Consider the following 26,145-nt stretch of genomic DNA (forward strand, 5'->3'; position numbering starts at 1 on the left):
GAGTCGTCTGGACGGAGGCCTCAGCCGTCAGATCTGGGCGACTGCCCTGCCTGGGAGGTCGAGTCGGGAGACTCGGGCTTGACGTGCCCCGGGTAGATATTTGCAAATGCAGTTTTAGAGGATGCGTTTCAAAGTCTGATTTCAAACGTATAAAAAATCTTGAGTTCGTTGTGTAATTATCCCATTTCGTGGTTAATGTAGTGTTACTTCAGAAATAAGATTTTATTTTAAAATGTATGTTAGTCTGCTTTAGAGCAATTTATTTTCCCACAGCAGGAAATAACAGTTGCTAGTTTGTGTGCTAATTTGTTGACAAACACTTCATTGTGATCAAAGACTGATCAGTATTGTTTCCCACTGTTACCAAAATAAGGGACGCAAGTTTTTAAATACTCTTTTTTTTTTTAATTTACTTATTTATTTTTGGCTGCGTTGGGTCTTCGTTGCTGCACACGGGCTTTCTCTAGTTGTGGCAAGCGGGGGCTGCTCTTCATTGTGGTGCGTGGGCTTCTCATTGCGATGGCTTCTCTTGTTGCGGAACACGGGCTCTAGGCGCGTGGGATTCAGTAGCTGTGGCTCGTGGGCTCAGTAGTTGTGGCTCAGGGGCTCTGGAGCGCAGGCTCAGTAGTTGTGGCTCACGGGCTTAGTTGCTCCGCGGCACGTGGGATCTTCCCGGACCAGGGCTCAAACCCGTGTCCCCTGCATTGGCAGGCGGATTCCTAACCACTGCGCCACCGGGGAAGCCCTTAAATACTCTTATAAATGACTGATCTTTCTAAAGTTCCTTCCTGATTTTGCCAGTCATGACTCAGACCAACCTGTGTGTTCTCCTCCCCCATGAGGATCTGTGCTTTGATCATTTTTGCTGGAGTATTAACATTCCATCCCCAAAAGGCCGCTCGGCTTGTCGGACACTGGTTGCCGCACGGCTCTGTCGCTGTGTCCCCCGCGGGCACCACAGGCAGCTAGCTCCTCACGGGTCGCCCTGTGCAGAGCCTCGGCCAGGCGCCTTCAGAAACCAGACGGGGGAGGTGTGGGGCTGCAGCGAGGGTGTCGACCCGGCAGTGACTTGGTCTTGGGGTTTCGTATAACTTATGGTGCACATTAGCAGCCGTCGGCCCCTTCAGGACGCGCACCGTGCAGTGCGGCGGTACCAGCCACACGCGGCAGTGTCTGCTTCACCCCATTGGAGTTCAGGACTCACGTCCTTGATCACACTGGCCACGCCTCGAGCGCGCCGTAGCCGCACACGGCTGGTAGCTAGCTGCAGTGGGGGGCAGTGCAGAAACAGCATTTCCGTCACTGCAGCCAGGTCTAGATTACAGAGCTAGCTGGGTATTTAAATCTCTTTTTTCCAGTAGTTTGAAAGCCTGGATTGCTGCATCAGTCAGGGCCCTGATTACACCCGCTAGAAGACCACCCGACTGCCCCCAAATGACTGAAGCAAGTCCAGTGACTAGTCGGGTTCACCTTCTGGGCTGTGAGGGCGGCACAGCCTGCCTGGGGCTCACGTATGTCTCGAGGGTTCGTCTGCAGCCTCGGCTCCTGGGCGGGCTGAGCTCCACAGCTCTGCTCCCTCCGGCCCCTGTCTCAGCGGCTCGCTCCGCAGCCCCGCCCCGCTCGGCCGAGGTCCTGGCCTTGAACCTGCTGACCTGCGCCAGCCTCGGGTCGTGTGCTTCTCCTCAGCGTAGCACGGTGGCCGGGGAGAGCAGAATGTCTGGTCTGTCTTCCGCTTCAGCTGGAGATCTTCATCCAGAATTCACGCGCTGAGAGCGCAGAGAGGGCCACTGGCCACACCGGCGGTGCTTTTGCAAGTAGGGGAGAGGGTGCCGGGCTGCAGACGGAGCAGGTGGCCACCGCGCTTTTCTCAACAGCCCGAGTGATGTTTCCCTGAAATAGTTCTGTGGCTCATGTCGCTAACATCCACGAACCACTCCCTCTGTGTTGTTGAGTCCGTGCCCCCGGCGCCAGCTGTGCGCCCAGGAACGCCTTGGGTGTAGCTGGAGAGGCCAGAACACACGCCTGTCCTGACGTGTCCCAGGTGCTGGCCGCTCCCCGAGACTGGACGTGACGGAAGCCCTGCCTCTGAGGAGCCCTGTAGGCCCGGGCAGACCAGGCCCTTCGGCTTGTGTTTGGGTAGAGCTCCTGCATCCAGCCGTCCTGTCTGGCAGTGCGGGCGGCCTGGAAGTCTCTTCAGCCTCACCCTGCGTGAGGGGCGTGACCCGCGCCTGCTTCCCCCTGGTGCGGTCACGGTCACGAGAGCCGCCGCCCTGCGTGGTGGGACGCGTCATGGGGTTGCTTGGTTTCAGAAGTGGAGCCGTGTTGGGGACAGCGTACATCTCAGGACCCCGAGACGTGCTGGCGCAGACGGCCTGCCCCTGGGGTCACCATCGTTGGGGGGCTGCCCCGGGGCGTGTGGGCTTGGTTATCCTTTTTTTTTTTTCTTATTCTCTAGTCTTAACTGCCGGGTTTTTTTAATATCCTCTTAGTACTTTTAGGCTGAAAAAACAGTGAGGTCATCACAATGCATCTTCTTAATTCAGCCCAGCCAAGGCCCCCGCCCCTCAGTTGCTGATTTTCACTTTAATGGTGAAGGGTAATCAATCATTTTATTGGAATAAATAGACCCCATGACTTAATGACAAGTTATATTTTGAATATATTGATTCACTTATTCCCTTGCCTCGAAATGAAGTACTAAACTATAACCACAGTGGTGAAATAAGTATTCCTAATGATGGGCGTTAGTTAGGATGAAGGCAAAAGAAGCAGTAATAAAGTTCAGAGGTACAAATTCTCAGGTTGGCAATAACGTATAAATAGGAATTCATCTCCTGAGCTGCCACTCACCCTCTCCTGTTGTCCTGGACTGGCCACCTGCAGTGCCTCGCCCACCTGGTTCGTATCCTTGGCAGGCGTCCGTCACGGGGGGGCGTGTTTCCCCATCGCTCCCCCGTTCAATGCAGCGCCAGTCATCACTCGTGAGCGCCGTGGTTCTGTCCTCATGTGCAGGCAAGGGAGGACCCCGAGGGAGAAGGACAGCCATCCTGTGTTTCTCCTCACTCAACAAACCACTTACATAAAGGATGGGAACCATGTCTCAGTTCTCCTAAAGTAGACTCTGCTTCCCGGGGGAAATCTCCGCAGCAGCCCTGACCGCCCTGGGGCTCCTGGGGCCGTGGCCACTAACTCCCCATTGCCGGAGGCCTCGTGCGTGCCGGCACGGACGTGCTCACTGGCGGCTCTTACCCCAGTTCCGTCTCCTTGTTCGTGCCATGTATATTCCTAATTTAGAGTCCACAGTTACCGGGAGTTTTTAAATGCACTAAAAGCGGTTCTTCCAGCCGTGCGGCAGCGGGTTCTCTACTAGGCAGCGTGGCTGGCGGCACAGCCAGCGTCTCCCTTCCGCCAGCCTGTAAAGTTAGAAAGCTCACCACGTTTTATTTATTTTAGTCTTAACATACCATTTTGTATATATGTTTATGGAGTGCCAGAGCGGGAGTTAGGTGTCCTTAGAAGTAAAAGTTCATTTCTACATGTTAGAATTGTTTAACAACAACCAATTATTTTAAAATGTAACCCGAAAAATATTATTGCACTAAAAGAATTTGAAGTGAGAAAGACCTTTTTGATAGGAAGAACTGTCTCACGGTGAAGTGGGTTCCCTGGAGGCAGTTTAGGCAGAACTGTAAAAATGAACTGGGCAGCGCCGACATGGAGGAGGCGAGTGAAGCCCAGCCAGGAACGCCAGGCCGCCCGTGCGCCCCCCGTTCTGCGGTGGCCCCGGCTGCAAAGGGTACCTCGGCGGGAACAAACTGCTTTGGGAACAGGGCGTACGGTTCTTGAGCGATCCTGGGCCCTGCTGCCTCTCAGCTCACGAGGAAGGGAAGGTGTGAGAGACGGTGTTGTGAGCGTAAAGGATAGGCAGGCAGAGCACTGCCCTCGGGTCGCAGCCCTGACCCCTAACCCAGGGTGGCATCCTCGTCCGGCCACGGGAGCACCGCCGCTGGGCCTCTCAGAGCCAGGGCAAGAAGCGCAGCTTGAGAAGAACCATTTGCACAAAGTGTCGTTCTCCCTCATCCAGTTGGCCTTGTCCAAATGGACCTGCGGAGAAGAGAGGGGAGGCCGGTCCTGCTGGAGCCCAGCGCCCGCCAGCAGGCAGCACCCACGCGGCCCGCGAGACGGGGCCGGGCCGCAGCCCCTGCCTGGGACTGTTTTCCGTAAACCTTACGGCTGACTCCTCCGAGGCACAAAATGATACATTGCAGATTCCTTGGTGTATCTCTGCGTGTGGTATTTACTGGCTGTAGTTAAAATTCACGTAAAATGAATTGAGGAAATGACCTTTCTCAGGACAAGGGGAAGGGCTGCCGGTGGGTGGCCACAGATGCAAATATAAAATACTGGTGCTGGTTTGTTGGAGTTCTGCGTTTGTTGGGGTTTTTCTTTTTTTCTTTTTTTTTGTAAATTCATTTTTTCATCTTACAGTGTGATGTGGACAAATGTTAATGTCAATAAAAATAGGATTACCACATCATTTTTTAAAGTTGAGTACTAATTCACTGCTTGGATGGACCATAGTGAACCAGGAGTACCCTTTTGATGGTCATTCAGGCGGTTTATAATTGTTGATCATCACAAAGTGCGATGTGGTCCTCAGGTGCGCGTCTCCAACACTTAGGTGGCTGTGTCTTTAGAATAAAGTCCTAGAAATGGGAGTGCTCTGGACGCCACCGCGCTGAGGGTGGGGGCTCCTTGATGTGTGTGCTGGTGCCCCACTGTGAGAGTTTAGCAGGCAGCGTGCTGAAGGTCTGCGCACTCCTCTGTGTGTCTGTCATGCTTGGGTAGAGAGGTTTTTAAGGGCGACGGATAACTTACTAAGTGCGCTGCCGTGGTACGGTGCATTCGCATGTGTGGAGCACAGCTGACTTGCACTGATGGGGTTATCTTGTTTGTGATTCTCATTAGTGGCTTTATTTTTTTCTTTCAGTTTTACTGAGATATAATTGTGTCAATGGAAAAAAAGTGCACAACGTGAGAGTTGTGAGTTAAGTTTTATTTGGGGCAACATGAGGGTGATAGCCCAGGAGACAGCCTCTTAGGAGCTCTGAGGAACTGCTCTGCAGAGGCTGGGGGCCGGGGGTCAGCATACATGTGACTTTGGTGAAGGGGTGCGTGCAGTCGAGCACACATCTTGGCAGAAGGTGGCCGCTGGTCACGAGGAGCAGATGTCACCATTCATGACGTTAGTGCTTTTCTAGGCATGAGGAGGTGCAAGAAGTTAGGCCCATAAAATCTTCTGAAACTGTCTATCTGAAGGCCTGCTCTGCCACTTTTTCCCAGAGCACAGAGGGCTTCCTTCCTGATCTCCACCCTGAACTCCTTTCAGTGTGTGTCAAAGGTCAGCGGCGGCAGTGGCCAGTGACTTCATCCTTGTAGAGCAGATGGCGAGTGACCGTTTTCTGGTTAGCAGTTGACACACAGCGTTGTGTGTTCAAGGTACACAGCATGACCTCACTTACATATAAAACAAAAATAACTACCGCAGTACGTTAGTAGGAGTTAGGAGTTCACATCCATCACCTCATACAGGTACAAAGAAAGAAGGAAAGAAATGTATTTTCCTTGTGACAAAGAGTTTTTTAAAAATCAAAGAGGAACCTCTTTCGGTTCAGGCAGAGCAGAGAATCATAAAAACGCAATACTAGAGGAATCTCCTTTTCGGTGGAAAGTCACAATTATTTACGAAAGAGCAAGCGGGGCTCTTTTCCTAACACGGTGCCCTTCGTGCCGCGTTCCTTTCGTCACATCCAGCTGCCACTGCCCAGCAGGCTTGGGAGGGAAGCCTGCACGGGAAGGCTCGGCCAGGAGAGGTGGGCATTCAGCTCTTGACTTCGAAGGAGCCGTCATTCTCCCTAAGGTGCCGGGGCAGTATTTTTAGTGCCACAGAGGGAGGCGTGGTCCGCTCTAAGAGGTGTTGGTTTGTTATTGGTGAGAGGGCCCCAAAGTCGGAAGCTTATAAACACACATTTTTAAATGTCGCATTTTCCCTGTTAACATCCAGACGTTTGCTTCTGTTCCCAGGAAGCCAGTACTGTGTCCTGCCCTCTACTGGCCGGAGGCAGACCTCTGCCCACTTTAGACATTAAGCCTCCGGAAGGGCGCTCAAGCAAAAACAAAGACCCGCCGAGAGAAGAAGAGAGAGAGAGGAAAAAGAAAAAGCACAAAAAACGGTCTCGAACAAGATCACGCTCTCCCAAGTACCATTCGTCATCCAAGTCCAGGTCTAGATCCCACTCGAAAGCAAAGCATTGCCTTCCCAGTGCCTATCGGACAGCACGGCGCTCGAGGTGGGTGTGCGTCTGGTGTGGGTGCAGACCCCCGCACCTGCTCACCAGCAGCGCTGGGCGGGGCCTCCCTAGCCCAGCCCCCGCCAACACAGACCCACACACCTGCGTGTGTTGATGAGACGCGCCCTGCCCACCCAAATAAGATCTTTTCAAAATATTTTTTAACCTGACTTTCTAAGGTTCATCAGCTACTGCCAGGTTTTTTAAAAATAGTGGTGTTTACGTTTTAACAGGTCTTAGAAGCAAGCCTAGCATGTCGGCTGAAATGTGTGGAAGATTCACAGGTTGGGGGTCTTTTGCTTGGTGTGAACGAGTAGGCTTTCCCAGGCTAACTCCCTGTGAATGTGCAGATGGCGAAGCAGCAGGAATTTGGACCTTGGCTGTGTTCAGCTTCCCTGGCACAGCGCCTACAAGTGCACACAAAGGAGGGAGCACAGTGGCACACGTCTGTTTTCTCGATTGGTTTGCTTCTCCAAACCTCTCACCCACAGTCACTGTTCGACCAAAACCCACCTTTACAAGGAGCCAGCTTTTGAGGAAGCAGCTTAACATTTCAGGCAACAGAAGTAATAAACATGAAAACCTGTAAGGATCACAGAATTTGCTGCTTAGTAAAGCAGGTATTTTTCTTTTTTTTAAAGCACCTGGCTTGCAGGAGGTTCAGGAAAGCAAATTTTTAATTTTAAAACTTACCTCATGCCTTCTGATTTATTACTGAATGTTGATTGGACTTCTCTCAGTTTCTCTTTAGCACAGCACTTGTACTGATCTAGTTCTTCTTCTACACCTGGTGTTAGTTCTTTCCTTTCCATGGGAAAAATGCAGGTGCCCTATACTTTTTATTTTTTATGTTTAAAAAAAAAGTGTACTTGTATACACATCTGCCTGTCTTGAATATATCCTAGAACAACATGCTTTCCCTATTTTTACCCAGACCAGACCTTAAAGGCTTGACAAGTATTTACACTTGTCTACAATGAAATTAGAATAAATTTGATCTTTGGCTCTCTGCATTTCTTTTTAATAAATTTATTTATTTATTTATTTATTTTTGGCTGCATTGGTCTTTGTTGCTGCACGCGGGCTTTCTCTAGTTGTGGTGAGCGGGGGCTACTCTTCGTTGAGGTGTGCGGGCTTCTCATTGCTGTAGCTTCTCTTGCTGTGGAGCACGGGCTCTAGGCACACGGGCTTCAGCAGTTGTGGCGCGCAGGCTTCGGCAGTTGTGGCTCGCAGGCTCTAGAGCACAGGCTCAGTAGTTGTGGCGCAAGGGCTTAGTTGCTCCGTGGCATGTGGGATCTTCCCGGACCAGGGATCGAACCCGTGTCCCCTACATTGGCAGGCGGATTCTTAACCACTGCGCCACCAGGGAAGTCCCGCCCTCTGCGTTTTTGCTAGTTCTTTAGAAGTTCCATCACTCCTCCCTCTCTCTCTCCTTCTCTCCTTCTCTCTCTCTCTCTCTCTCTCGATCTCTCTCTCTCTCTCTCTCTCTCTCACACACACACAGACACACACACAGAGCTTGTTGTTGTTTAATTAAATGAACAAGTTTGCTGACATATTTTCAATTTTTGAAAGTCCCCAGAAGCTTGTATGTATATATCAAAACTTTTTAAAGTTTCTTATTTGAAAAAATTTCTTATAACATTATATAGTGGAAATAAATAAATAGGCCTGTACAAGCCCTCTGAGTAATAACATACCCAGTAAAATTCTTCCTAGTTATCCTTTATTCCAGGGCTCAAAGAGAAGAGAGTATAATTCATTCATAAACCCCCATCTGGGGGATTGGTAACTCTCAGGGTTCCTTAGATTGTTTCCTAGTGTAAGAAATGAGTTGGTTTCCATGGTGAGTGCTCAGCACATACAGTAGATGCTGGTGTCTAGTACTGAAGTGAGCCTGGCTGGTCAGATGTGATGGCCACAGACCTTTCCCACAGGTTGGTCTGTTCAGAACTGGAAGTGTTCGTGAAACACTGGAATTTTAACTTTCTAGGATTTATGTGATATTTGTTGACTATCTATATATAATAGAGTAAGTCATTTTGTATATTATTTTAATACATTTAAAATATTTTTTAATTTTAGAATAGATTTACATATTTTATATGCAAGTATATTTTATATTGTTTTCATATATTCGGTGCTGAGAACTGCAAGAAGCAAAATCCTAATCCTTAGTTTGTAATTTTCAGTTAAAAGAAAAAGTTAAGTTCAAAAAATTTTTAGTGTGAGTTCTGTGATGGCAAACCACCAATTATGCCTTAATTTGACCTATAGTTAAAATATTTTATGTGTAAAAAGAGCTGAGTATTTTCATAGCTCTCAAACTTTTTTTTTAATCTCAATAGTATCTGTGTGATACTTTTAGTTAATTTGAGTTAAATCAGCTGACTTAAGTTCACTAAATAAGTCAGATCTTTGATGTTTGATGTTGCAGTTTAGATAAAATATCAAGGCAGAGCACAACTTTATTATAACATTTTTTTAAAATAATATTATAAAACCAAACCTTCCGAGTATTTGTCCAGGAGCGTTTGCCTTGAAAGCTTCCATGTGGCGGTGCTGCTTCTTGAAATCAGAGCACCGCTGAGCTCAGGGCCCGGAGGCCGCTTGCAGGTCTCTGACCGGAGGTACGGAGGAGAGACCAGCTGTCTCATGGTGGGTCTCCGGGCCCTGCGGACATAAGTCAGATAAGTCACCTTCACCAGGTGGAATCCTGCCTCAGCTCTTATTTCTGAAAAGAGTGACTTTTATTTGAAAATACTGCATTTTTTCTTAAGCTGGTTACAGACCTGCTTTCTTAATCCAGGCTCACACTAATAATTTCTAGGGATCCAACTGGATTTATAAAATAAACAGTTACAAAATGAGAGAGGTTGGTATTCTTGGTGATATGAATTGTTTGAAGTATAAAAAAAAGAAATTTAAATTTTAACCACAATATTGAAGTTGCTAATGATACTGTCATAATTTTCTCTTTAACTATCTGTCTTTTCAGATAGACTAACCCATGACAGACATAATGTCTGCATAGGATATATGAGACTTGTTTCTTGGGCCTGGCACAACTTAATCAATTGTTTTAAAAAGACTACCGCCAGCTCCAAGTAAAATGACTTTTGTTAATATTTCTTTCTACCTGTTGTAGGATATTACAGTTGAAATATATTTTCTCTTGTATATTAAATTACTGAAATCCTATATAAAATGTAGAAAGTTAAGATTAAAAAGCTTTTATGTCGTAAGTAATTTTTATGTTAATATGTTAATGCTCGTATGGTTGAAGTCCCATTTATCAAATATGTCTTAAATTATAGATGACTCTGGCTCTCCAAAGGTGAACTCGTCATAGAAAAATCTTTAGTTTTGGAAATCAGTCTTTTGCTTCTCGGAAAGCATAGTGATTACCGAAAGACAGTATTCGGTGTCTTTTAAATCAACATTGATTAAAGTATAAGACTTCTTTCTCTGTTGTTTTCTACTTTTATATCACATTAGGTTTTATACCTTAATGGGATGAAGATGTACTCATGCAATTCACTGCCTAAAATTAAAATCCACTTGTAACAGTGTAGGTATTTTAAAACAAAGCTCAATGAGACTGAAGCTTGAAATTCAGCTTATTTGTAAAGTTTTGATGAGATTGCCTGCGGCATCGTGTCGTTGGTTAGTTGGTGGGGGGTTGGTCTCGCTCGTTCTGAGGTTGGGGGGATTCTGGGTGGAACTCTGCAGCCCCGCGGTGCGAGGTGCTCTGTGTGGAGGAGGGTCAGGGCCCCCCGTGTCGCTTCCAGAAGTCAGGCTCCCTCGGGGCTTTCACTCAGGGAGGGGTCTGGGATCTGGGGGTTAATGTGGCTTTTGCAAGTGCTATATTTAATGTTCAAAAAGAACTCAGGCGGGCAAAATTGGGGTCGTATTTTAGTTTGAAATTTGTAATTCCTTACGTTTTCCCCCTGATAACTGCGTAGCAAACCGGTGAGGGCGATTGGTTTAATCTCCTGATCCTGGCCCCTAGAGGAGGGTGGGGTGCTTGGCGTTTCCCCGAGGCACCGGTTCACGTGCTGGTTTCCAGGAAGTGAATCGTAACCCCAGGCAGGGCCCGGCCGCCGTGTTGGTGACAGTTGGTGACAGCGCTGGGGAGAGACGCTGCCCCCGCAGGAGGGGAGGAAGGGTTTGCGGGTGAAGTCGGGTCCACAGTTCAAGCTTGAGAAGAACTAAAACCTGGGAGCCTCTTGCTTGTTGAGCCTGGTTGGTACCAGATCCTTGCTGCCGGGTCCCCAGCGCTGCTTGTTCAGTTCCATGAGGACCTGTGAGTAGTAAAGTAACAGGAATGGAGGAAGTGGTTTCCTGAAATGGTTAAACGCTGGTGGAAAGAAGCTACTTATAAATATCACTGTCATTCGGATGAGAAGTTTCCTTATGACTCTCTTTGAAAGCAAACCATTATGATCATTTAAGAAAAAAAATCTGAGTTGCATTATGCTTGAAAATTTTGTAATTCAGACTATTTCATTTTCTTTATGAGAAGGCCTCTGGTCACGTTATACAGATGATTTACTTACTAAAATGGAATTCCTGTTTCTTGCACTGTGTCGTGGTAGCAATATTCAGACCCTACTTAACAGAATAAAAGCATTGGAGCTTCTTTAATTAAAATAAAACCTAAGTATCATCTGGTGCAGCTCATGGCCCTTCGTTCTGAGATGGGCTTTTCCCCAGGTAACTTGGACTCTACTGCGAACAGGCACTTCACTTCAAAGAAAGCTAGTACCAGTGGCCACTGCAAAGTGCTCTTGTATGTCCAAGTTAGGGATTTGCAGACATTAAAAACTAATTTATTTTCCTGATTATTGAGTTTATTGTAGAAGTCTGTGTTTAAGCGTTCCGTAGGTGCTATGGCTTTGATTGAGCAGAGCTTTTTTCGGGGCTCTAGCACCGCGCAGGCCAGCACATGTCCTTCTGAATGTGAAGTATGTGCTTCCGTACCACAGACCCACGGCCTCCCAGGGATGCTGGGCTCGGAGGCTTGTCAGGGCAGCTCGGCAGTGGCGGCAGCACAGCAAGGCAGTTACCGGGCAGCCTCGACCACGAACAGATTTGACTCCTGGAGCTCTTTTGAGGGAAAGCCTGGTAAAATGTCAAGGTGTCTGACTGACCTCACCTTTGTAATCTGTTACTTAAATCTTAGGAAAGCTCTGGAAACAAAAATCACAACCATTGTATAAGCTGAAAAGCAGTTGTGTCAGAGGAGCCCCAGAGCCGAGGCACACGTTTCTCCCGGAGCAGGTCATTCCGTGGCTGCGGTGTTTTTCAGGAGTGACTCAGGGTTTCCCCTGTGACACAGAGGGTGGAATATGATTACAGGCTGATCTTTGCGACAACGGTGTGCGCTGTTGGGGGTTTTACTGTGACTAAAATGATTCCTTGTAGAACTTCTTTAGATGACAAAATCAAAATATCTCTTCTGTATATTGTTTTTGAGTGGGTTGTCATAGAAACAGAACGGAAAGAAATTTCTCCCCCCCCCCAGATTTCTGCTTATTTCAGGTCTCCCCAAAACAGTAATTTCACTGAATAGACAAAAAACTAAAATAAGAGTCCTAAACCCATTGTTAAAGGGCCCTCCGTTAGGACCTTGACCCCGTGGGTGAGGGTCTCGAGTTGGAGTTCTGCGTGCTGGTGTCTGTGGGCCATGGTTGCCCTGTGTGGATCACGGCACTGCATGAATAGAATAGTCCTTTTCCAGGCACAGGAAAGGGAGGAAAAAATATTAGACATCTCGTAAACAAATGATTTAGCCAAAATTTTCCTGGGAACGGCATGGTCTGAATCGGATTGAAGGTTCAGGCGTCCTGCCAGCGGGCCTGCAGCCTGTTCTGCACGCTGAGAGGCCATAAGACGAGTGCAAACAAGAGAGATTTCCAGGGGGTCCTCGAACTTCATCACGTTTCCGTTTCTTCCTCTTGCCAGTGTTCAGAACAAGAGGAAACAACTCACTTGAATCTTGTTGCCTTTCCTTACCTAATTTTGACAGAAATACCAGTGAGCTGAACGTTTTCTAGGGAGACCAAATGGGCAAAGGCAAGAGGAAGGAAGAGCAGCAGTAGGCCCGCGTCCACCAGGAACTGCAGGGAGACCCCGGTGCGTGGGAGCTGGCTACCGCTGAGTGTCCGGACCAGCAGCTCATGGCTCCGGCCTCAGCATGAGTTGTGCCCCACTCAGAAGCTTAGCATTGGTGTGATGAGCGTTCTGACTCTGAGCCTGGATCCAGTTCCGGGTCAGCAGAGTAGGGAGGCGGGGGGCGGGCCTTGAAAGGACAGGCAGGGACCCGCCATGCCCCACGGGCTCAGGCCAGGGCTGGCCTCCGTCTCATCAGTGGAGGTGCTCCCCTGCCCACCCCACACAGGACTGAAATGCCTGCTTTCCTCTGCCAGGTCCCGGTCCCGGTCCCCTCGGAGACGAGCGCACTCCCCCGAGAGACGGCGGGAGGACAGGAGTGTCCCCACCGCCTACCGAATGAGTAACAGCCCTGGAGTCAGCAGGAAGCGGACCCGGTCCAGGTAGGCGGCGGAGCTTTCGCAGACACGGGACCTGCGCTGGAAGGTGGGGCTCCCACGTCTCCGGCACAGAGCTGTCCGGAACCGGGGAGCAGCCGCTTTGGCCGATCCCGAGTCATCCTGGCAGCGTTTGCACTGCTCTGGAGCTCAGAAGCAGAGGGCGCTTGCCTGTGCTGGAGCCCGCCTGTCTTTGCAGCTGGTTGGCCCTGCTGGGAGCTCTTGGGGTCACATTTCCCCCAAGTCTAGCTGCCCCTAGACCCCCACACACAGCTCCTTACCCTGTACGTGTCGAGAAGGGAAAGGAGTGGAGGGACGAGTGACAGGGAGAATCCGAAGTTCAGGTCTCAAGTGGATCCCTCCTGCCGCCCAGGTGGCCACGCCTCAGCTGCAGCTCCCAGGGGAAGGCCACAGGGTCCTCGTGGGGTCTGAGAGCAGGGAGAGGGCCCATCCTCTGGCCCCTTGACCGCTAGGAGAGAGCTGTCTAGTTGAGGAGAGTGAGAGAGGCTGGTTCCCATGTCGCCGTCACCCCCAGTCTGGGCCTTGGACGCTCAGCAAGCTGGGGCCCCTGTCCCTGCTCCCAGGAAGAGAGCTCTGGGGCTGACCTCTGCCACCAGAGGCCCTGGCACCACCACTGACTTGAGACACAGGACCCAAGCCAGGAGCATGGCCGGTGGACCAGTGGGCGTTTCCCTCTCAGCTGAGGGGTGCCGTCTGGGGATCATCCCGTCCAGCGTGGGTGATGCCACCTGAATGCTTTATGTCACTTGGCTTCTGTATTTCCATTCTCTCTGAAAACGAGGGCTTCCCGTTTTTTGTGTCCCTGCACTGGAGTTAAGGCGGGCCCCGGCTCTGCTAGGTAGACAAGGAACATTGCCGTCCCAGTGACCGAGACACCCAGAAAAGGGCAAGACGCCATTGTTGCCCATCGTAGTCTCAGACTTCATGACGCCATGCTGCTGAGTGTCAGGACACCCGGGGTTCCAGAACCTTCCAGAGTCTTCCAGAGGACACATCTGCATTTCAGGTGTCCACCATTCTTGGACAAATGAACCCAGCCATCACCCAGACCTGCCTCAGAGACGCCCCTCCATCAGCAAACACCCTCAACAGGAGCAGTTTTTTTGTGTTTTTTTTTTTAACATCTTTATTGGAGTATAGTTGCTTTACAATGTTGTGTTAGTTTCTGCTGTATAGCAAAGTGAATCAGCTACATGTATACATGCAGGAGCAGTTCTGAAAGGCATTTCTAACTGAAAAATGTTCCTGCAGTCTGGCTAGTTATGCAATAGTTCCATTAAATGATAAAATGTCATCTCTTTTTCTTAAAACAGAAAAATCAGGAAAGGAGCTGTAAAACTGATATATTTCAGTGAAGGCTTCATGTACAGACTCACTCCGTCTGTTTATAAATTTCATTTTTTGCCTTGGAACTCCCACACTAAGCATACGTGACTGTTGCAGGATAAAATGATGAAAATTGAAGTCCATTTTAAATTTTATTCCTTATGCAAGTAATTGACATTTGAAATTTATCATCACCCTTGGTATATGTAAAAGGCATGGTCTAAAATTAATTCCTTGTAGCCGAAGGTCCCTCCTAACAGAAGAGTTCTTGCTTTGCCCTCAAATCAACCTTTGCATTAAAAGAGCTATCACTAGAGAAGACGGTGATTATATTAGGATTCATCAGAGCTTGTGTTATCATCAGAACTTTAATAAGTCAGACAAAAGAAGTTAAGATTCAGCTTACTTGCAGGGCCTGGCTACCCTGCCCTGGTAGACGGGATCAAGCCTGTGACCTGCCTCAGGGGTCGCGGACAGTGGTGGACTCAGGAGGAGCCCAGTAGAGGTGAACACGTGCACGATTACTGGTCGACTTCCTGGGCTTGATTACAAACCCCGAGTTTCTGTAGGCCAAGAATGTGTTCTGTTAGCAGGCGAGTTGTGTGAACCCAGCAGTCAGGCTGTCCCCTCCGTCCTTCTACTCGGAGTAGCTTCGGGGTCTCTGCTTCAGTGTGGCAGCAGGCGACTAACTCGTCCGCCAAGTCAGGGTCACTTTAATCCCGTCAGGTCACCCCGACTGAGGGGAAAGTGCCTCCTGCCAGATTTGAAGGATTATTTCTACAAGCTGATCACTGAGTGCTGCTTTCACTGACTTTTTTTTTTCTATTTTCTTTTTCTTTTTTTTTTTAACTTAACATTTTTTTAATTAATTAATTAATTTATTTATTATTTTTGACTGCGTTGGGTCTTCGTTGCTGCGCGTGGGCTTTCTCTAGTTGCGGCGAGCGGGGGCTGCTCTTCGTTGCAGTGCGTGGGCTTCTCACTGCGGTGGCTTCTCTTGTTGCAGAGCACGGGCTCTAGAGTGCAGGCTCAGTAGCTGTGGCTCGCAGGCTCTAGAGCGCAGGCTCAGTAGCTGTGGTGCACGGGCTTAGTTGTTCCACAGCATGTGGGATCCTCCTGGACCAGGGCTCAAACCCATGTCCTCTGCATTGGCAGGCGGATTCTTAACCACTGCACCACCAGGGAGGTCCCTGACTTCTATTTCTGATAAAATTTTAACTTACTAGAAAGTTTTTAACTTACTACTTAAAAACACCCATCTGCATGTAACTTGTAGCTTGATTCAGTGTTAACGTTTTGCCACATTTGCTTTCCTTTCTCTCTCCTCCTCTTCCTCCCTCCCTCACACCCTCCTGTGAGTGTATATTTCATGACTTTGACAAGCCCAGGTCACCTGTATCATTGAAGGTCCCACACTCTGGATTTGTCTTACTGTGTCCTTTTGGCTGTGTTCATGTTAAGTATTTTTGGCAAGTTGTGTAACTTCCCATTGCATCACACCAGGAGGCACACAAGTGTCCCTTTGTCCCATTGCCAGTGACACTGAGTTTGATCACTTGGTTGTGTCTGCTGTGTAATTGTACCTTTTCCTCTTTGAACTAACAAGTCATCTGTGGGGTAGCACTGGAACAGTGTGAGTGTCCTGTGGCCAGCAGCTTTCTCCTCATTTCTTCTCTACACACCCCCCTTTGTTTTAGTATCACTGTAGACTTTGGGTTTGGGTTGTTGTGCAACGATCCATTGCCATTATATTCTATTTGATGGTAACATTGTCTCACATTTGGCCCCATTGTTCTTTGAGTACTTTGTCACTTTTGGCCCAAGATATTCCAGGCTTAGCTGGTGCTTTCCCTGCCCCAGACCTGGGGTCAGCTGTTTCTCCTAGGAATCCTGGTTCCTTCTAGTGTTTGGAGATCCAGATCTGGGCAGGGTGAATATTTTTAAAAGTAAAATTCATGAAAATGTTTAGCCAAATCATATTACAGTACACTCCAACAGGAAGTTCCAGTTACTTTATGACAGTAAATAGTATGGTTAGGGTGGGGGGCAGGGTTTAGCATTGAATTCCTACAGCTCAGCACTCACTGAGCACATCGGCAAACGCTTGTTGAGTGAGTGAATGGGAATATGCTACTGTTCTGTGGTTCTTGTATCATACATGAAGCGTTATTAATTCAGTGTAGATTATGACAATTGAAAGATGCATATCATAATTCCCTAGAGCAACCACTAAAAAAAAAAAAAGGTTAAAAATCCAATAGAGACTGTTAAAGAGAACCATAAAAATGCTTTATTAATGTAAAAGACAGCAGAAAAGTGGGGAAGAGGAGGAAAAAGAACAAATGGACAGCTAGAAAACAAGAAGATTGTTAACACCATCCATACAAATAATTACATTAAATGTAAGCAGACTAAAAACTCTAGTTAAAAGGCAGAGATTTTAGACTGCATTAAAAAGCAAAACTTAATACTAAGCTGCTTATAAGAGACACTTTAAATATACAAATAGGTTAAGATCTAAAAGGTAGAAAAAAGATACACTGTACAATGCTAATAAGAAGAAAGGTTGTGTGGCTGTATTAACAGGAGACCATGCAGACTTGAAAAAGTGGTGCTAGAGATAAAGAAGGCAGTTTCATAATGATGAAGGGGCCAGCTCTTCATGAGGGCATAATGTTTTATATGCGTGCATTGAATAAAAGAGCTTTAAAATACTTGAAACAAAACTGACAGAACTAAAGGGAAAGGCAGGCAGTAGAACACTACAGATGCAGCAAATATGAACAGCACTGTTAACCAGCTAAACGCTACCACCTGCAGTGAAGCATGCACACTCTCGTGACATGCGCGTGGGTCAGTCACCAGGCTAAATCGTTCCCTGTAACACTGAATTAGTCCCAGCACTTTCCAAAAGACTCAGATGACACAGAGTATGTTTTCTTACCACATAAAAATCTGTAGAAAGGTATCTGGAAAGTCCCCAAATACTTGGAAGTTAACATATTTTAAATTACCCATAGGTCGAAGAAGAAATCACAAGGGAAAGTAGAAAATATGTTGAAATGAATGATAATGAAAATGTAACATACTCCTTCTGCAGCTGTACTCAGAAGGAAGTTAGTAGCTTTAAGTGTTTATATTAGAAAAAAAAAGAAAGGTCTAAAAACTAATCTTCTGTCTTAAGCTAGAAAAAGAAGAACAAATTAAACTCAAAGTAAATAGAGGCAAGGAAATAATAAAAGTAAGATCAGAAATCAACAAAATAGAAAACAGACTCACAGAGGAAAACAGTAAAACCAAATGATGGTTCTTTGAAAATGATTTTAAAAAATGGTAAATCTTTTTTTAGATTGATCAAGAATGAAGGACCCTATAGACATTAAAAGGATAATAAGGAAATAAATCTCATTCTGGTTAATTTAACAGCATAGGTGAAATGGACAAATTCCTTGAAAGAAACAAACTACCCAAATGGACAGCAGAAGAAATGGAAAATCTAAGTAGCTCCACATCTGCTAAAGAAACTGAATTTATAATTTAAAACCTTTCCACAAAACTCCAGGCCCAGATGACTTTTATCAGTAGAGTCTAACAAACATTCAAGAAAAAAGGGATAACCAATTTTAAAGACACTTCAAAGGAAATAGAAGAGAGAACACTTCCCAGTTCACCTGATGAGACCGTCCTAAAGCAGATGGACAGTGTGTGCACATCTGTGTGGTGTGGAGTGTGGTGTGTTTTGTTGGGGGGGTGTGGATGTGTGTGCACACGCATGTGTTTATTCATAAACTAATACTCTCAGGAAAATAAGTGCAAAAATCCTTAACAAAGTATTAGCTAATTTGAGTCTAACAATTAACTAAAAGGATAATACATCAGGACCAAATGGGTTTTGTCTCAGAAATGCAAGGTTCTTTAACATTCAAAAACCAGTCATTGTAATTCACAGTATTAACAGAAAAAGTGAAGAAAATCATATGACATCTCAATAGATGCAGAAAAAATATTTGACACAATTCATCACCCATTCATTAAAAAGAAAAAAGGGGGGAAAAAAAAAACTTGGCAAAGCAGGAATAGAAGGAAACTTTCTCCATCTGGTAAAGGGCATGTTTTTTTTTTTTCCTGGCCACACCCTGTGGCTTGTGGGATTTTAGTTCCCCAACCAGAGATTGAACCCGAACCCGGGCCCTCAGCAGTGGAAGTGTGGAGTCCTAATCACTGGACCGCCAGGGAATTCCCAAAGGACATCTTTGCAAAACCTACAGCTAGCATCACACTTACTGGTCCCTTCCCCCTGAGATCGGAGACAAGGCCAAGGTGTCTGCTCTGTAATAGAATTCATAGCCTCGACAGTGCGGCAAGAAAAAAGAAATAGAAGGCCTAAAGATGCAAAGGAGAGCATAAAACTGTGTCTTCTTACATAATCATGTAAAATCTTAAGGAACCTCTAAGTTTATTTCTGTATACTGGCCTAGAAGAACCGAAAAATGAAGTTAAAAACAATACTAATTGGAACAGTATCAAAAAAGCAAAGTACTTATGGATAAATGTAAGGAAATATGTATAAGATCTCTCTACACTGAAAATCACAAAACATTTCAGAGAAAATGTTTAGGAAACCTAAATAAATAGAGGGAAAGTCCATATTCATGGATTGGAAGGCTCCGTATTGTTCAGATGGCTCTTCTCCACAAAATGATCTGCAGATCCAATACAATCCCAATCAAAACTCCCCTAGGCTTCTTGTAGATACTGGCGCGCTGACTAGCGGTCAAAGCAACCTTGAAAACTAAGTTGGAGGACTCTTGCTACCAATTCAAGACTTTACTAGAGAGCTACAGTAATCAGTGTGTGCTGTACACCTTAAAAAGGTGAAGAGCCAAAACAGTGCAGTGAGGAAAAGTCCTTTCAGCACAACTTGATTGAACAACTGGACATCAGAATGGAAGAAAAGTGACCTGTACCCCAGATACCAAGCTTAACTCAAGATGGATCACAGACCTAAACATGAAAACTAGAACCATTCTGTTTTTGAAGAAACAAGGAGAATACATTTATGAGGTGGCAGAGATTCCTGAGGACGTAGAAAATCCCACCGTAAGAGAAAAAAATTATAAATTTGACTTCATTGAAATTAAAAACTTCATTCAAAAGGGACAGTTAAGAAAGTGCATCGGCAGGCCCCAGACGGGGAGAAATATTTGCAGTGTGTATCTTTGACAAAGGCCTATGTCAATTCCAAAAAGGCAGCCCAATTAGAAAAGGGGCAGAGGGCTTGAGAGACATTTCATAGAAGAATGTATTTGCGGTCCATTTCTCCATCAGTCTGGAAGGTTGTCGTCGTCGAGCTGTCGAGGAGAAGAGCTTCGAGTCCCTTAGCGAGACCTCAGCTGTGCAGCCTCCTGGCCAAGCGTCTGCAGTTTCCTGCTGCTGGAGCATTCGGTGTGTCCCCGGGTGTTGCAAGCTGTCTGTAAGCTTGCTGTGGCTGAACCAAGAAGGAAGGCACATGCAGATGTCTACAGAAGTGATGATTCCGTAGAAGATTTTGAGGAGATGAGGAAGGCTGGTGTCTCTTAGAGTGCAAAGTGATTTTGGAATGTAAAGAACCTCTTTGGGTTGAGTTCCACGGTAGTTTGTCACATACTTGTGTTTCGAAACTATGAACTGTGCATATCTGGGCTAAGGAATAGTTTCTCTTGATAAATAAACCACAGATACCTTGGTGGAAAAAAAGAATATATTTAAATAGCCAGTGAAGGTAGCATATGAAAAGGTGCCCAGCTTCCTCAGTCATCTGTCGGGGAAATGCAGATTAAAACCACAGTGAGGTGTTCTTTGCACTGACAAGAACGGCCGAAAATAAGCAAGACGGGCATGACTAAGTGTTGAAACACTTGGGAAACAGTTTGGTGGTTTCCTACAGAGTTAAACGTATGCTGCTGCGTGGCCTGACCGTGCCAGCCCCGGGTGTTTACTCGCCGTAAACATTTGACCACAGACGCAGCTTGGTTTGTAATTGCTAAAAACCGGAAGCAACCCAAGTGTCTGTTAACAGGAGAGAGCCTCAACCAGTGATGGCAGATTCATACAGTGTAATGCTACCCAGCAGCGAAAAGAAACCCACCTCACGAAGAACCTCAGAAACATCCTGCTGAGCGAAAGAAGCCAGTCACAGAAGACTAATACTGTGTGATGCGATTTATCTGAAGCTTTCATTCATGTGACAGAAATCAGAGCAGTGCGTATCTGTGATGGTGGGGCAGGGGACGCAGATGCCTGACAGCATCAGTGGAAGAACCTTCTGGATGGTAGAATTTCCTGGTCGTGACAGGGGTCTGGGTTTCACCATGTCTGCCAGAACTCATCAAATAGCACTTCAGACCTTTGCATTTCGCTGGATATAAAGCACACCTCAATTTAAAAAACAAAAAGATTAGTTAATTCCTTAAGGAAACGCTTAGAAAGTCTTGTCATGAGATCAAGTTGTAGTGAAATTGAACGTGATTTACAGTTCAGGATTGCTCACCTACCTTTAATTAATTCATGTAGGCAGCCATAGGAACTTAGCCAGATTTGGGGCTGAAATCATTTGGGACGTATGTCACGTCCCAAATAAATATTTATTTTTTTATTTGCTGCTTCCTTTGAAATCCTAGCCATGTGTTTACAGACAAAAAGTCACAAAATGTCTGCAGTGTAGGAAGTAGGCCTGTGGTGTGCACTTCGCACTTCTGTGTACCCAGCACCTCTTCTTTATGGACCACTTCTCTTGCTCCTGGCCTGCACGTAGGCCAGCGCACCAGGGACACTTCCCACAGCTGAACTGAAGTTGCCCGGCTGCCACCACCCAGGGCCAGCTCCGTGTTGTTGAGGCAGAGCCAGAAAGCCGCGCCCTGCCCGGCGGGAGGGTCAGCTTGCTTCGCTGGCCAGCAGCCGCCTGCACCAGGGGTCCACGGGACCGCCCCAGGGAAGTGCCCCGACGAGTGACAGGCGGGCTGACAGGTGCACTGGTCTTGGGGTGGGTGGGCGTGTAGACAGGCCCTGGGGTGTCTCCAGGTTGGGAAGGGCCCGTGAGCCACCTGAGTCCCGAGGAGCCAGGAGGGGTGTGAGCTGTGCAGGCGGTGACCCAGGGCGTGCGTATCGAGAGCAGTGGCGACACGCAGGGGAGGTGACAGCGCCAGGAGCCCGTCGTCCACCCCCCGGCCGCGCTCTGAGGACGAGGGCGCGGGCATCGGCCATCGGGCGGTGTCTCCCGAGGCCCAGTTCCTGTCGGGTCACCCAGCTGCCCACGGCCAGGGATCCACCCTCTCGTGCTTTGCAGCAACACGCAGCCCGGGAGGAAGGGGGGAGCGGCAGAAACTGAGACGGGGGCTGATGAAACCAGCGGTGACCTGTGCCTGCAGAGACTCCAGGAGACGGTCCCAGCAGGAGGGCGGCCTGCAGCTCTGGCGCCCGCGGGTTCTGAGGGGCGGGCAGCGGTGGTCTCAGGAGAAGCGGGGAGGGGCCTGCACCTCAGCGCTTCCACCACCTGCACATTCCCTCTTGCTGGCTGTGCTTCAGGGCCGTGGGGAGGAGGGTCACAGGGCAGGGCGTGGAGCGGAGTGAGACCTGCCTCTGGGCGGGAGGCGGTGGGCCCAGGCGAAGTGCAGTGCGGGCTGCGGGTCTGGAGGGGGAGGAGGAGCTGGGGGGCGTTTCTGACGTGGAATCACGGGCCTTGGCGACTCGGAGGACGTGGGCCGCGGGCAGCGAGGCACAGCCGTGAGGGCCGGTGGGAGAGCAGGTGGCCCCGGGGGCCCGTCAGCCTCGGGCCGGAAGGACACGCGAGCGTCTGTGCTCGCAGCGCTCGGTGTTAATGATTTTCCACTTCTGGTTGGAAGTTCCCATTAAGTCAGCGTAAAGGAACAAGCAGCACAGACAGCGCTTGGTTACTTATCTTGGGTTATTTTAAATGCAGATAAAGTGCTGATCGTGTTTTAAACCCACAGACACCTGACTTCAGGACCTCTGCTGAGAAGGTGGTCTACGTTTTACTTCTGCATGACTTTTATTTTGTTATATCCATCCGTTTCAAGTTAATTAAATGTGTATAGTTTTAAAAAGGAGTCAGTGTATATAGAAGGGTGGGTGAAATTGCCGCATTGTCCCATGGAGAGCACCCAGAACTCCTTCAGAGCCAGCGCTGTGCCTTTGTCTAAAACCGCTTTCCTTCCAGAAGCCCCCATGAGAAGAAGAAGAAGAGGCGCTCACGGTCGCGGACCAAGTCCAAGGCCGGCTCCCAGCCAGCCTCCCCGAGCAAGCAGGCCGCGCGCCGGCACTCGGCCAGCATCTCTCCTGTGGAGAGTCGGGGCTCCAGCCAGGAGCGCTCCAGGTAACCCCGCCCTGACCTCTGGGCCACGGGGGTCCCCGAGAAGGGGCGGGCTGGCAGACCCCCGGCCCCGGGCCCTGCGCCCCACATCCTCCTGCATGCGTCACTCGGGCTCCAGATGAGGAGAGGGCGGACACTGAGGTGGGTCAGCACCGAGGCCGCCTGGGCAGCGCGGGTCCAGAAGCCGCCTCCGGTGCCCCGGGCCGCCCGCCCCGCGCTCGGGCAGAGGGAACCCTGTGAGCGGGTGCGGGGCGGCCGCGTAGCGTGCCAGCAGCGGTCCCCAGACCAGTGTCTCTCCAGGCTCCCCGCCTTGTCCTCACGTGGGCCGTATGGGGTGGGAGCTGGGGAGCCCGCTGTGACCAAAGGAGGGGTCAGGCACTGGACTCTGCAGTGACAGGGGCCCAGGACCCCCATCCACCCGTCGCTCCCTCTCAGCCCGAGCAGGCAGGGGTGAACCCGTCACTTCCTGACCGCGCAGGCCGTGGGGATGTCGGCGTCCACACTGATGGTCCTGCGGTCTCCCCGTGCCAGCGCAGGTGACCCCCGTTGCCTGGCTGCCCGTGGTTGTCGGGGGACATTTGCCAGACAGTCCTGTTACGAAAAGCCGCCCGCCCACACCCACCCACCCCGAGCCTGGGCAGGGGTCGGGGGCAGGGGATCAGGTCCTCCATCCCGCCTGTAGACCCCCTGCTTCCGCAAGTGTGCGTTACGGTGCCCGATGCTGGTGGGTGAGCAGCAGAGGCCGCAGCTCACGTGAGGTGGGTCAGAATCTAAGGTGCGGCTTCTTTAAAGGTAAAACGTGACTCAGTGCAGGCCCCGACCACCACTTGTGTGCCGCGTCCAGGCCCCCGAAAGCCCTCAGGATGCACCAGAGGCGCCCCCTCGGGTTGTGCTCAGGCCTGGGGGGGGGGGGGCGCTAGCTTTCTAGGCTTCTGTCCTTTCCTTCATCTCTTTTTTTTTTAATGTGTCTTATATAATGTTTCTATGAACATATCTTTGAGTAATGTTGCATTTTATGAAATACTTCAAATGTGTTACATAAAATATAAAAGTGAAATACATATATTTATAATGTTGATTTCTTTTTTAAGGTTACCAGAAACAGGTAAAATGGCTTTTTAAAGTATATTTTAAGCCTCTGACCTCTCTCTTTACTTGCGTTAGGGGAGTTTCTCAGGAAAAAGACGGTCAGATCTCCTCAGCAATTGTTTCTTCCGTGCAGAGCAAAATCACTCAGGTAAGGTGGGAGTGGGTCTCTCTTTCCTTCCATCTTGTTCTAAAGGGGCTAGTTTCCACTCCCTGTGTCCCCTCATCTTGTGGGTCCTGACGGGGGGTCCCGGCTGGTCCCCTGGAGACCGTGGTGTCGGCGTTGCTCGGGGCCGCTGGTCCCTGGGCCCCCCTTTCCGGGCAGCCCCGTCTCCTCCTTCCCGGCCAGGCCTGAGCGTCTCCTCCTGGGCCCTGAGCCTGCCTGGGTGTGTCCCCAGCCACCCAGCACGTTGCCCCCAGTTTCCTCGGTCTTCACCCACTAACACGTTCGCGAGCTACTTCCCTGTGTGGAGCGTCCGCTTCCCGAGTCTTAACGGGAGCCCCAGGGATGCCTTCTGTCTCTCCTCGCACAGGACCTCATGGCCAAAGTAAGAGCGATGCTCGCAGCTTCCAAAAACATGCAGACCAGTGCCTCCTGAGACTCGGCCGTGGGCGGCTGGGCCTGAGGCCCCAGGAGCTGGCAGAGCAGAGAGCCCCGTCCTGCAAAGACCATCCCGCTGGGGCTCCTGGACGGTTGGCGGGTTTTGTAAATTAATTTTTGATGACATTTTAGGTTTAAGATTTTTGACCAGCAGTCTCTTACCTGTATATTTGTAAATAATATCCTGTTTCTGTGAAAATGTATTATCAAATAAAATGGGAGGAAAACACCTTTTCTAGCTAGTAACCGTGGGCAGTTTCTTCCTTGTTTGGCTTGTGAGTTCTTTACTGTTTGCCGTCTGTCACTGGCCTCTAACACTTGCTACGTGGGCGTCGCGCGGCATGGGGATGGCTGTAGGGGTCGCCTGTCCCGCTGCCCGGGCCCTGCACCGGGGCACAAGGCCACAGCCGTTTCAGCCCCCGCAAAGCAGGAGAGGCAGGTGGCCTGGAGGTCCCGCCCCACCCCGCCCCCTGAGCAGGGCGTCGCCGTTTGGGTGGGTTTCTTTCTATGTTTAGCACCAAGATGTCCTCCACGTTCACCCGGGTGGATGGTGCTGAATGAGGCCGTCCCTTCACTGGGCCCTGCTCGGCTGGCCCCCGGTGAGCCCACCGCAGGCTTCAGCCACGGCCACGGAGGGGCGCTTGGTCGCGTCACGCGGGGTCCCGGGCCTTTCTCTGCAGAGTGCCCACGGCCCCGGGCGGGCTGTGCCTCCCCTCGGGCACCAGCAGTGGGGGCCTCCGGCGCTGCAGCACGAGGGTCCCGGCAGCCCTCACACGCGCCCGCGCCCGCGCCCGAGTCGGAGTCCGCCCTCGCTCTGCCCGTCGTCCGAAACCCAGAAATGGAACCTTGACGGTTTCCTGCTTAGAAAGTAGACCCCTTCCCAGGAGTCCTGCTCGAGAGCGTCGGGAAAGCAGGACACACCCCAGGGAGCTGTCTGTGGGCGGATGGGAGGGGGCGGGGCCACGGGGGACGGGGCCGCGGGCGGGGCCCCACTTCCCGCTCTGGCCGAGGTCCCGCTGCCCGGCAGACGCGTACGCAAATCGGTGTCGTGCACACCTGTCCCTTCGCACAGTGGTGGCCACTTCACGCAGAGTTCTGTACTTTGTCCTACGTGTTTGCCTTTGAGACAGGGCCGTGTCGGCACTTAAGGACCTGCCCTGGCCATCGCCGTCCACTGGACACGGTCCTGGCACACGGACCGGGTGCGTGTGTGTCGGGGGTATCCTCCCGGATGGACGCCAAGTCTCCTGCTGTTTGAAGCGTCCCCCCACGAGAGCCAGCCCCACTGGACATCCTGGTGCAGGCGTCACCTGGGCACACAGGTACCACGGAGGCCGCAGACGCCATCCCCAGCGGTGGAAGTCACAGGGAACCTGTGCTTTTGATTTCGATGCAAGTAATTGCCTTCCAGAAAGGGCTCTCTGCCAACCAAACCCGAGTGCCTTTTCTGCACCCTGCCCAAAGCCGTGTGACGCAAACAGTACCTTGGCTGAATCAGAAAGATACAAAGTTCTCACATTTTAATTTCATTTCTTTAATCATGAGTAAGATTGAGCAACTTCTCTGTATTTCTCCTCTGTAAACCAACCTTGTACTTTGGCTGTTTATTACTATTGAGTTTCTTACTGCACTATAGGCGCTCCTTTCTGTATTATTTATTTTGTAAATAATTTTCTCCCAGTTTGTCACTTCTCTCTTGACTTTATATTTTTAACCTTCAAAAATTGCTTTTTTTACACGGTCCTTCATTTTTCTCATGGCGTATGGGTTCTGTGTCCTTAGACAAGACTGGTGAGCTCCGACCGTGACCTTCTCTCTCCCTGCTACTTGTACGACTTTGCT

General features: G+C 49.4%; 1 protein-coding gene across 4 annotated transcripts in view; it reads left to right on the forward strand.

Moving 5' to 3' along the window:
- SFSWAP (splicing factor SWAP) overlaps positions 1–24,549 on the forward strand; it is an 88,281-nt gene extending 63,732 nt beyond the window's left edge. For 2 of the 4 annotated variants that reach the window (XM_057526368.1, XM_057526370.1), the window contains 5 exons: positions 6,085–6,350; positions 12,782–12,907; positions 22,464–22,619; positions 23,781–23,853; positions 24,236–24,549. In XM_057526368.1, coding sequence (XP_057382351.1) covers positions 6,085–6,350; positions 12,782–12,907; positions 22,464–22,619; positions 23,781–23,853; positions 24,236–24,301 — 687 coding nt within the window. In that variant the 3' untranslated portion in view covers positions 24,302–24,549. Of the gene's footprint in view, positions 1–6,084; positions 6,355–11,338; positions 11,491–12,781; positions 12,908–22,463; positions 22,620–23,780; positions 23,854–24,235 lie in introns of all 4 variants that reach the window. The other 2 variants (XM_057526371.1, XM_057526369.1) reach the window with 2 other exon arrangements.
- The last annotated feature ends 1,596 nt before the right edge of the window (positions 24,550–26,145 follow it).

This window comes from Balaenoptera acutorostrata, chromosome 13, assembly GCF_949987535.1.
Source record: "Balaenoptera acutorostrata chromosome 13, mBalAcu1.1, whole genome shotgun sequence".
Classification (NCBI taxonomy): domain Eukaryota; kingdom Metazoa; phylum Chordata; class Mammalia; order Artiodactyla; family Balaenopteridae; genus Balaenoptera; species Balaenoptera acutorostrata.